General features: G+C 34.6%; 1 protein-coding gene across 1 annotated transcript; it reads right to left on the minus strand.

The window, feature by feature from the left end:
• Nucleotides 1-7,268: 7,268 nt before the first annotated feature.
• LOC141660910 (uncharacterized) lies at nucleotides 7,269-7,643 on the minus strand. Its single transcript, XM_074467892.1, has one exon. The coding sequence runs from the start codon at nucleotides 7,641-7,643 to the stop codon at nucleotides 7,269-7,271; it is 375 nt and encodes a 124-aa protein (XP_074323993.1).
• Nucleotides 7,644-12,983: the final 5,340 nt, after the last annotated feature.

Below are 12,983 nucleotides of genomic sequence, written 5' to 3' on the forward strand. Positions count from 1 at the left end.
ACAATCAGAATGAACTAGCAAGACTTTCGGTATGACTATTGATTGTCATACCGATTGTCATATTAGTACAAAAGATTGTTTTTCTGAATTAAAACAGAGTTTAATTAAATAATAATTCTGAATTAATTAATCAATTAATTCAATTAATCAATAAATTAATCTTTGCAGATTTAATTTATTCTCTTAATTAAATTATATGACTTAATTAATTAATAGAGAATTAATACCAATCTTGAGCAGCAACCATTCTTCTGAAAATCACTGTCAATTACGAATCAATTCCATCACTTCAATGTTGACACTCGATGTACTGTCTGGTTCATGAGTGACTAACTTCCGTGACGCTTCTTCATGCCTTGACTTTGACACTCTTGATTTTCTTCAGACTAAATCCTTGTAATTAATTGATACCCTGACGAGATCTCTGTCACTTGATTAAATCCACAATCTTGATTTATATCACTGAGGCTTGATCAATTTCTTGAGCTTCTTCCAGTGGATTAAGTCATCAAGTCTGTAGACGAACAATGTAACTTAATCCTTTGATATATGTTACTATGAGAGATCTCTCTGACGATAGAACCACTATTTACTTGTTACATCCTTATTTGAGTTGAGTTAAATCCTCGAATAAACAAATAGGCTATGACATATGCCTTTCAACTTTTCTGAAATGAGAAAGATAACCAATAAACCAACAAGAGAAGAGCATGAATTGCATGAAACAACAATGAAACATAGTCGAATTGAAACCAATCGAAGAGCTAAGGTTTTGAGGTTTTGAGATTTAGGAAACAGAATCATGCTATATGGGTGTGTATCGATGTGTTTTGAGGAGAGAATCACGAATATGAGATCGATTTTCATCGAGGTTGAGTGTTTTGATCGGAAAGGAGCAATCGCTGGTTAGTTTTAGATAGATATAGAGAGCGGTGAGAGAGAGAGAGAAACGAGAGGCGCGTGTGTGAGAGTGAGAGAGACACGTCTGTACACGGCTGAAAACACGCACACACAAAATGATATATACTCCTTGATTTAGAAGGTTCAGATTCGTCCGCCTTTCAAATCAACGAACCAGATTAATTGATTTTTACTTTTATATTCCTAAAATCGGGAAAATGAAAAGTTAAATCATAAAATCAGTTTTATTTATTTTAAATAAATTCAATATATATTCAGAAATTATTTCCTTAAATCACAAAAATAAAATTGTAATTTTCTGGATTTAATTTTGAATTCCTTGAATTTAATCTAAAATCAAAACCGAATTATTTTTAGTCCAAATATTTCTAAATATATCATTTTAAATTTGAAAAATGATATTAAATTTTAGAACAATTATTTTTGGACATAAAAATATGATCTTTGCATTTTTATGCATTTTTCATATTTTTATATTAATATTATGATACTTGCAATATTTAAAATGTGTAGATGTCATAAATAGCATTATATTATTTTTCAAATAATAATATTTGAAAAACATGATTAAATTTAAATAGCTCTAATATTTTGCCCCGAGTTTTGAAATATTCGATATTCCAAGGCCATGCAAAATAGAACCATTTAAATTTATCCTTTTATCTTAAAATATATTCAAGATAGTTTTTAGGCAAATCATAAATATTAAAAATAATATTTACGTTAATCAAGTATATTGCAGAGATATCTGAACTTTGGACAACCAAAAATCCGCTCATACAATATGCTTAATTGATTTGGCCAAAAATCAAATTGCGTATACTTTCAAAATGAAAGTCTAACTAATTATAAAATATTTATATATTTAATTAAGATTTGCATTCTAACATTCCTAAGAGCAATCACATCTTAGTGAATCTTTCGGAATGCAAAGGCTTCGTGAATATGTCGGCAATATTATTATTGGTATCAACATGATCCATTAAAATATCACCCTTATTGACATGATCACGTAAGAAGTGATGTCGTATATCAATGTGTTTTGTACGAGAGTGAGACACCGGATTTTTACTTAAATTAATTGCACTCGTATTATCACACAAAATTGATACCGCATCAAATTTAATCATATAGTCGGCTAATGTTTGCTTCATCCATAATATTTGAGCATAACATTTTGCGGCCGCTATATATTCAGCTTTCGCGGTAGATATGGATACGGAATTTTGTTTCTTTGAAAACCAAGAAACTAGGCTTCCACCGAGGAACTGACAAGTACCGCTAGTGCTTTTTCTATCGATTAAATGACCCGCATAATCCGAGTCAGAAAAACATACTTGGTCCAATGGTAATCCTTTAGGATACCAAAGTCCGAGTTCAGTGGTCCCCTTAAGATATCTAAAAATCCGTTTAACAACGGATAAGTGAGATTCTTTTGGATCCACTTGAAATTGTGCATATTTGCAAACGCTATATTGAATATCCGGTCTACTAGCAGTGATATATATAATAAACTGCCTATCATACTACGATATTTCTTGTTTTCTACCGATTTACCGGTCTCGTCTGCAATTAATTTCTCCGAAGGAGACATAGGAGTACTAAGTGGTTTAGCATTCTCCATCTCAAATTTCTTAAGCATTTCCTTACAATACTTAGATTGAGATATATGAATGCCTTTATCAGATTGCTTAATTTGCAACCCTAAAAAGAAATTTAGTTCTCTCATCATGCTCATTTCGAATTGTTTACTCATTATTTCCGAGAATTCGTTACATAGTGATTCTTTGGTTGACCCAAAAATAATATCATCTACGTAAATTTGAATGAGCAAAATATCTTCACCTTCATACTTCGTAAATAGAGTCGTATCGGCTATTCCCATTTTGAATCCACTATTCACTAGGAATTTGCTTAAACGCTCGTACCAAGCTCTCGGAGCTTGTTTTAGTCCGTATAAGGCTTTATAAAGTTTATACACATATTTCGGATGTGTTAAATCCTCAAATCTCGGAGGTTGTCTTACATAGACTTCTTCTTCTAAGACATCATTTAGGAAAGCCGATTTAACATCCATTTGATAAACCTTGAATCCCTTATGACACGCAAATGCTAAAAACATACGAATTGCTTCGAGTCTAGCTACGAGAGCATAAGTTTCATCATAGTCTATTCCTTCCATTTGTGTATAACCTTGAGCTAGTAGTCTAGCTTTATTTCTTACCACAGTTCCGCTTTCATCTAATTTATTTCGAAAGACCCATTTAGTTCCAATCGTGGAAGTATTGGGCGGATACGGAACTAGTTCCCAAACATTACTACGAGTGAATTGATTTAATTCATCTTACATCGCAAGAATCCAATCCTCGTCGAGTAAAGCTTCTTTAGCCATTTTGGGTTCTATTTGTGATAGAAATGCTAAGTGACTAGAAATATTATGTACTTGAGATCGAGTTTGAACTCCTCTAGTTAGGTCTCCCATAATATTTTCGATAGGATGACTTCTAACCCAAGGTATATCCGGATGTAGTCCATTATCAACTTCAACTACTTCGAGAGGATTATTAGAAGCAATTGTTCCATGATCAAAAGCATCAATTTGTCTAATGATGTTTTCCACATCATCTTGACAATCAACTTTTGGATCATTATCCTCTTCGGCCAAATATTTATACTTTGAATGTTGTTTAGATTCATCGAAAACTACATTTAACGATTCTTCCACCATCAAAGTTCTAAGATTGAATACCCGATAAGCTTTGCTTATATTTGAATATCCAAGAAATACGCCCTCACTAGATTTTGTATTCAAAATAAAACACTTACTTCCAAATACTTTGAAGTAACTTATCTTGGATGTTTTATTAAAATAAAGCTCATATGGAGTCTTCATTTTAATAGGTCTTAGTAGTACTCTATTAAGAACATAGCAAGATGTTGACATCGCTTCGGCCCAAAAATATTTAGGTCTTCGATATTCATTCAACATTGTATTTTCCATTTCTTGCAACGTTCTATTCTTCCTTTCAACTACACCATTTGATTGAGGTGTATAAGGAAGAGAGAAGTTGTGAGTAATACCACTAGTTTCACAAAAGTGTATAAACTCAGAATTTTGAAACTCTTTTCCATGATTCGTCCTTATATAGACGATAGACGTTTCTTGTTGAGTTTGTATCCTTTTGCAAAGAGCAATAAATGATTCAAGTGCATCGCTTTTTGTTTTTAATAATTTCGTCCACGTATAACGTGAGAAGTCATCGACCACTACTAAAGTGTACGAACAATCTCCCAAACTTTGTACGGGAACGGTCCTATAAGATCCGTATGTAGAAGCTCGAGTGGTCTAGTCGTAGACACCATGAATTTGGCTTTATGAGATGATTTAATTTGTTTGCCAATTTCACATGCTTCACATACATGATCTTTTACGAAATTGAGTTTCATTAAACCACGAACATGTTCATTCGAACAAATGTTCTTAATGAGTTTCATATTAATATGACCCATCCTTCGGTGCCATAACCAAGGATCCTCATTTGTGGTAACTAAACACACATTTTCGTAATTGTTAATGTTACAAGGGTATATATTATTATATCTTGGACATGTTATAACCAGTCTTCCATTATTATCAAACATGGAACAATGAGTTGGATAAAATGTAACCTTGCATCCATTATCACAAAGTTGGCTAATTGACAACAGATTATACTTTAATCCTGTGACTAATTGTACGTCACATATTTTAAAGTTTTTATTACCAAGATCACCAATACTAATGATGTCACCTATGCTACTATCACCAAATGTGACAATTCCTGCGATAACTTTTCTAATGTTGTTCAAAATGGATTTATTACCTGTCATGTGTCGTGAACAACCACTATCAAGATACCACACATCTTTCTTAGCAGCAAGGCACACCTATACAAAGGATCAATTAAACCTATTGGTACCCTTCTTTCTCGAGGGTCCGGGTGTTAGTGCATCATATGGTATACTAGAGTTGGATATAGAAATCTAGGCATAGGATAATCATTATTACCACCAAATAGATTTCTAGACGCTTGATTCCTATTAGAAACATTATAAGCATTTCTACGAGGAGCATAAGACATATTTCTAGGATAGGCATGATCATTTTCGAACCTAGGATATGCAATTTGATTCGAACTTTTATCACTAACATAAGCATGATTACTCGAATTATAATAATTAGCATGAGGATAGACATTAGGCACATAATTATTATGACTCGATCTAGCATGCAAATGACTCGTATTTCTAAGCATAGAGTTAACATTCAAGTTGCGAGTATGATCATAACCACTTGGATTTCGAGTCTTATAACCTTGTTTAGGAATGTTCAAAAACCATCCCTTATAGTGCTTTCAATAATTTGATTTTTAACATTCTTACGTTGATTAATGTTAGATTCTTGATGATAATGAAACTTAGGTTTTCTCTTTTCATTTTTGACCATTTGTCTTTTATTTTGAATAACCTTTGTTTCATTTCTTTTCTTTATAAGTTCACTTTTAGGAATCCACTTATACTTCCCCTTACGTTCACCTTCTTTAGCTTTGCAATAAAGATTAATATGTCCCTCCTTATTACAATAAGAACACGTAGTAGAAGATGACTTAGGAGTTGTATTTATCGAGGTTTTAGGGGTTCGAAACTCACTCTTAGGTGAAGATCTCGAATTATATCCCAATCCTTCCCAATTAAATGATTCCTTAGAGTTAAATACCATATGATCTAGTATAGCATTACTCTTAGTGAATTGTTTAACGATTTTCTCAAGATTTTCCTTTTTCGCCAACAAGATATTTATCTTATTACGTAATTGAATATTTTGATGCTCGATTTGAACTAAAAGCTTGCGATTTTTTTTTCGAGTCTTTGTCTATCCAATATAACCGATTCAAGTTCCGAGATAACGCTTTCTCGTTTCTTGGATTCAGTTTCAAATTTATTCCTTAGTTGAGTGAATTCGAAATCTTTTTGAGATAAAATCAATTGGTAGTTAAGCTCTTTCATTTTAAACGCTTCATTACGCTCTTGTTCAACATCGCCCGTTAAGGATTCTTCTAGTTCTTTTATCCTTTCACTACTTGTTTCATTCTTATGAATCAATGATTCATTTTGAATTTTCAAGTTCAAAATCTTTACGTAGAGATCATTAGTGCTCTTGGATAGTTGAACCTTCTCGTTTAACATCTCTTCCACTTGAAATATTAAGGATATATTTTTGACTTCTAATTTTTGAATAATTTCCTCCTTATTATTCATATCAAGTTTCAAGCATTCATTTTGAGACGAGAGAAATTCGTAATACTCAACATCCTTGGCTTGAGTACCGGCCAAGCGTGTGACCTCTTTTTGTAGCTCAATATTCATATCTCGAATTCTATTCCTTTTGGAATTAATCGTGATATATCTTTGGCTAATATCATCATGACTCGATTTCAACATATTAACAAGGTTCATCAACTCCAAAATACTCAAGTTAGAATGATCTACTTTAGACAAACTTAAGTTAACATTATCACTCATACAAGAAGCTAAATTATCTAAGTGTTTTAGGCTTACCTCTTGACATTTAGTCGAAGCTTCTATCATTTCTTTTTCATCACCAATCGCCATCAAGCACAAGTTCGCGACCTCTTCACTTTGTTCGGGAGCTTCTTCATCCTCGCTTAAGTCCCATCCATTCTCGGCAATAAGGCTTCGGCCTTTAGCCAATTTTAGACATTCCCGTTTAAAGTGACTAGGTTGTTTACATTCAAAACATAAATCATGTGCTTCTTCGTTTGACGATTCCTTCGGCTTAGGGGAAACATAATTATTCAAAAAAATCGAATTATTATTATTATTAATATAACCATTATTCGGTTGTAGCATCCCTTTGCCTTTGCTAAAGTTCGAAGGTTGGAAATTATTACTCTTGTAATTTGGTCTTCCTTTCGAGTTAAACACACGTTATTGATTACCCGACTTAAGGAAACCTTTTTCGTACATTTGAGCTTTACTTTGCAAAACCCGATGAAGTTGTCTTGAAAGCAGTGCAATCTCTTGTTCATCGAGATTTTGCAACTCTTCGTTCAACTCATCGTCATTTTCATCTTCATCGATTAAAATTTCTTTTAAGGCCATGTTCTTCCTTTTATCTTCGACTTTAGGAATAACATTTTCCGAAATATTATCCTCTTCGTATGCACGAAGGTTTTCGAAGAAGCTATCGATAGTATATGAATTGAGATTATGCATTTCTTTTATTGTGGTAACTTTAACTTTCCAACTAGGAGGCAAAGCTTTTAAAATCCTACAATTTTTCTCGTTCATAGTCTAAGCTTTCCGAGTTGTGAAAGTTCATCGATTATACGAGTAAACCTCGTTTCCATATCGATGATAGTCTCGCTTTCGAGGAGTTCAAAATTTTCATATTCTTGTATCAAAGTATCCATTCGGGATTCTTTAATATCTTTTGTACCCTCGTAAGTAATGACTAATTTGTTCCACATTTCTTGTACGTACTTGCAGTTATTAACACATTTGTATTCCTTTTCTGTAAGTGCACTAGTCAAGACCATGTCTGCTTTAGCGGCTATGTTCATTTGACTTTCTTTTTCGGGGTTATATTCGCTAACTTTCTTCTCGACAAGTTCATCACCTACGCTTTTCATAGGGACTAAAACACCATCTTCAATGGCCATTCAAACCTTAACTCCTTGTGCTCTCGCGTATATTCTAAAACGCGTTTTCCACGTAGCAAAGTCTGTGCTATCAAATAGAGGTGGTCGAGAACTCGAAAGTCCTTCCCCGCAACCAATCGTACTTAAGTACGCCATAAAAAGTTGCCCTTAATACGGTTTTACATAACGACTTTTATAATAGTTGATAACTCTGTTAGGATCTACTTTTTGTCGTATTCCTCAATTATCGTAATAATCGATATATACGGTCAAAAGCACTGCACTGATACCAAATATAGGTCCCGCGAGTGGGTTCGATAAGCTAAAGGGGGGTTGAATATCTTATAACCTTTTTAAAATTTAAGAGCTTGGCTTTTTGAAATTTCTTTTCTTCTCTTTAACGTTAACTACTAGTAAGCAAGCTAGTTAAGTGCGGAAAATAAAGATACGAAAAGAAGATGCACGACACGGTCGATTTATCCTGGTTCACGGTGGCTAAATCAACCAACGGAGTCCACTCACCCCTACTCCAGTCCCCAAGCTCCTCCCCGAACTCGAGATTTTCTCTACTATAAAGAACCTCCTCTACAGTAGGCGGAGAAACCTTTACAAACTAACCACTATTTAAATGTCTTGGAACGTTATACATACGTAACTTCCTCAAAATAAATAGCAACCCTATTACAAGACTATCTTGGAGCGTAATAACCTAGTCACCTCCTCAAGCACTCGTAAAATCCTTTTACGTGGCCTTCGTCCTTCTTCTTCTTGGCGGGTCTCGGATCTAGGTCTTAGATCTCGGGTCTTTCCTTTGCCTCACGGTGCAAAGGCTACTAACTCCCCGTTAGTACGCCTAAGACTTGGGTCTTAGCACAAGGATCACCTCACTTCACTTCATCTCACTGCAAAGAAAAGAAGACAAGCTACAAGCACACAAGCAATATATATTTGACGAGAAAATATATGAATCGACGCTATTACGCGTTAAACTATTCGGCTTTCGCCACACTAATACACGTTACACTTGTGCGGAAACTATATAAAACATTGTCGGGATATGTCACGCAAGGGACAAATCACACAAACAAAATGCAAGACAAGCAAATAAATATGAATGTAAATGTGTGCTCTATTCGGTCAAGGATGAACACGGAACACGTAAGGGCCGAATGAACAATTTATAGGCTCATTCTTTAAGTCCTTTAAAGAGGTAGAATTAAAGGGTCAAGGACTTAAGAATACAAGTCTATACCTTGCTAAATGCACTTGGTAAATAGATCAAAACTATCGAAATTTAACCAATGTTCCTAGCAAAACTATTCGACCAAGAATAGTGAAACCGAATGCTTTTCCGTCTCATTTTTTTAAGTTCTTTCAAGAGAAAGTATGAAAGGGTCAATAACTTAATAACACAAGACTATAGCTATCTTAGTGCACTTGTTAAAGAAAGAAAAACAGGCAAGAAACGCAAGGCACTAGAGCTTTTGTATTCGGCCGAGTCGAAAATTTGAACTTGCTTCTTCAAGTTCAAATGGCCTAGTTTGTTATATTCTTGTTCAATATAACTCCTCTTGATAATCAAGATTCAAATAAAAAAATCAAGACCAAACTTAGACAAGTTTTATGTATTCAAAAACTAAGAATAAAACCACTTACAGTTTATGCTCGTTTAGGGACGTTAGTTTTAACCGAAAATCTTCTAAATGCCTTTAATCACTTCAAGCTCCTAATATTAAGTGAAAGGACTTAAAACTCAGTAGATCTTAGCCACTAACTCTTGGAATGTTCCTACTAAGGCTCCAAAACACACTACACGAATAAATCAAGAACAAGTGCATTTTTATACCAAAGTTCACAGAACTTGCACCAAAGTGTATCAAATGGTTGGATCTAACAAGGATGGGTTCAAGAACACTCAATGCACTCAAAATAAACCAATCTTATGACTCTTGACCTTACAAAGGCTCAAGCTCCTCAAAATAGAGAAGACTATAAGAGATACAAGATGGTGAAGCCGAAAAACACCCAAAACTAGTCGCCGGAAAAAATGGCTGAAGGGTGGCTTTGGCTACTGACTTTTCAAGGCTCAAGTGGTAGCTCAAAGGCAGAAAAATAAGCACAAGAAACGTGCCTAAGAGAGGGGGCCAAATGGGTGTGTTTTGGGTGAGAAAGGGTGATAAAAACCAAGCCAAAATCAAGTTAAAACATGAAAGAAGGAGGGCTTAAGTATAACGACTCATGTATTTTTCTTTTTTATTTTAATAACTAAAAGTGTAATAAAGGTTTAAATAATTAAATAAATGTGTGTATTGATTTTGGAACCATTTATTGATTGTTATTTAATTACTTGTGATCTGTTGATATGTGGGATTGAATTGTTTGCTTTATTATTGAGTTATACGATTTTATTTTGATTGTAAAAGTGATTTTATTGCAGTTTTAATTCCATAAATATTTAGATGATTTCTAAAATTGGTTTTATAATTTTATAATTTCAATAATTATTTTTAGAACTTTATAAAATTGAGAAATCAATATTTCATTAAATATTTATTTTAAAATGATTTTTTGAGTGTGTTTAATTGTAAAATCCATATTTAATTATGGAAATCTTCAAAAATCATGAAACTTATATTTAATTAAGTTTGTATTATTCTGAGAATTTTAAAATTATTTTAGAAATTTTCGGGATTCGTTTCACCCGTACGTCGTTTCGTTATTTGTTGGAAATCAGGTACAAAGTGCACCTTAAAAATTATTTTAAAAATTTCGAAACTTATGTTTTTGTAAACTTTGGGATATTCATGACTTTTTGATATTATTTTCGTAATTTTCTGAAATTATTTTTCGTACACCTCAATTCGTTAATTTCAGATTTTTCGGGGCCAGACGCTATTTCAGGACGCGTGTTGATTTCTCGTTATTTGTTTGATACGTGGCAGCTACCCAATTTTTACAACAAAAAAAATAATAAACCCCCTTCTCCCTTTTTCACTCGGCTGCTGCAGTCTCTCTCTTTCTCTCGATTAACTCTCTCTCTCTCTCTCTCTCTCTCTCTCTCTCTCTCTCTCCTTCTGTATCTCTCCCTTCCCGGTTATTTTTCCCCGTTCTTTCTCTATTTTTCCGGCGTTCCTCTTCGGCTTTCCCTGTTGCTCCGGTCTCGCCGCCACTGTGTTTTTCCGGTGAGTTTGGTGGTTCTATGTTGTTCAGTTGGTATATGCATGTATATATATTTGTATATATGTGGGTGCCCTGTGTATTTGTGTGTGCGTATCTATGTGTGTGTGTGGGGCGCGCGGTGGCACGTGTGGTGGATGTGCATTTGTGAGGCTGTGTGTGTTTGGTTTGGGCTGGTTTTGGGTTCTGGTTATTGGGCTTTGCAGTTGGGCTCTATTATTGGGCCTACACTGTCGGGCCTGTTTATGCAGATTGTTTTTGGTTTGGCCTTTTTGGGTCGTTTATGTGCTGATGGACTGTACTGTGCAGATTTTTAATTGTAATCTCTGTATTGCAGGAAATTTTGAGTAATATTCGTGATAAAAATGAATTGTACGGGAAAAAAATTTCAGTAATTAATCGGTGAAATTTTTAGTTGGAATCCCAATTACCGGGTACCCCGAGAATTTTGCCGCAGTACCGCAATGACTCATTACGAGCGGATGGTGGACGGTGATGACGTTGTTCTGAGTCCTAAATTTTATAAATAAATAATATAATTCGAATAAACAGTTTTGTATATAAATAATTTTGGGATGGTGAAATGGTGTTACGAATTGAGATTGTGGATTATTCTGAAACTTGGACGTCGATTGCGATCGACGGGTAGTCTTATAAATAAAGGAGTTGCTGCCAAAATTTTCTAAAAATGTATTTGTAAATGTACGTACTTATATTATACGTGTTACCCCTATTTGTGTTCAGATTACGTGATTACGTGATTATGTGTATAATAACTATACGAGTCGGGTTATCGGATTGGGTTATTAGGATTTGAGGATATCAAGCATGTCGATATAACTGAATAGGTTATTCTGTATTTGTAGATCCCAATCGAGTTTCCCAGGATCGAAATCAGCGTGAAAGCTATTTAGGGTTTGGTAAAGCGTTGCAAGGCAATTACCCCTGGCCATTCTCTTATGGTTCAGTACGTATGAATAGCTAAATGTTTTATTCTCGTAATGGAACAAAAACGTTTTAAGTTACGTATCCCCTGTAGTTATAAATCACTGTTTTCAAATTGTTTTGGGGAAAAGTAACTTCGAAAGGTACCTATCTCGAATGAAATGAATTGCGAACTGGATTTTATATATGTACTGGTTAAATAAATGGTTTTGAAATGAGATAGGTACAAGTGTTTTGAAAACTGGATAAAATGATCAGATATGGGATACATAGGGGCCAGAGTAGGCCTATTGAGGTGGCGTAAAAGGCTAATTCGGTTGCGCGCATTATATAACCGATTAGTCCAGCAGGTTAGAGACCTAGCTAGTCTCTAAGTTCCGGAAAAGGTAAATGGGATGGCAGTTAGAGCCATCTGGTGTTGATAGCCTGATCAGCTGTCTTCACATATCCGTTACGTATCTGATTTGGATTTGTGATTCCCGTAAGGGTATAAGTAGTTGATACAACAGTTTTATAGATGTGAATAGCATGCTAAAATTGGACTCTGGTACTTACACAGCACACTACTATGTTATTTTGATAAAGCATGCTAGTTAGTGATATCTAGTTACCTTCGATTTTCATTATATAATGTTGATATCATGATTACAGCTCTGTTCCTATTATTGTTACATTACTGTTTTTATTCCGTTATTCATATGTTGGTACTGCTGAGCGATTATGCTCACCCTTGCAAACTGGTATATATATCTCGCAGATGCCTAGAAGACCAGTTAGACATACCCGTGTTCCCGCCCCTTCTGGACCTGGCTCCTCTGAGGTAGTTGTGTCAGACCATGAGGTCTGACGAGTTGCTGAATAAAGTTAGAGTGTGTTAGATGTTGAATAAATGGTTTGTAATAATGAGAACCTGAATCATACTTGAACGTGGATCAGATCTTGGTTTGGGGTCAAGTTAGTATATTTTAATAATAATCTTGTTATTTTATATTTTGGTAAATGTGTTTGGTGACGTCAACTCCTGACCCTGGGGTTGAGGCCGTCACAGTTAGTATCAGAGCTACAGGTTCAAGTCGCTGATCCAGGTTAGGGATTGTGTCGAGTAGGTGATAATGTGAGTCTTTAGGTGTGAGTCACCAACTCATATAGAGGAGCAAACCTTTAGAGTCAGTCGAGGGTTCTGACGGTGTTACCCTGACATCTATTAAATGTTTTGATAGAATTGCCTTGACCTGGTTT

This window comes from Apium graveolens, chromosome 5 (genome assembly GCF_009905375.1).
Source record: "Apium graveolens cultivar Ventura chromosome 5, ASM990537v1, whole genome shotgun sequence".
NCBI lineage: Eukaryota > Viridiplantae > Streptophyta > Magnoliopsida > Apiales > Apiaceae > Apium > Apium graveolens.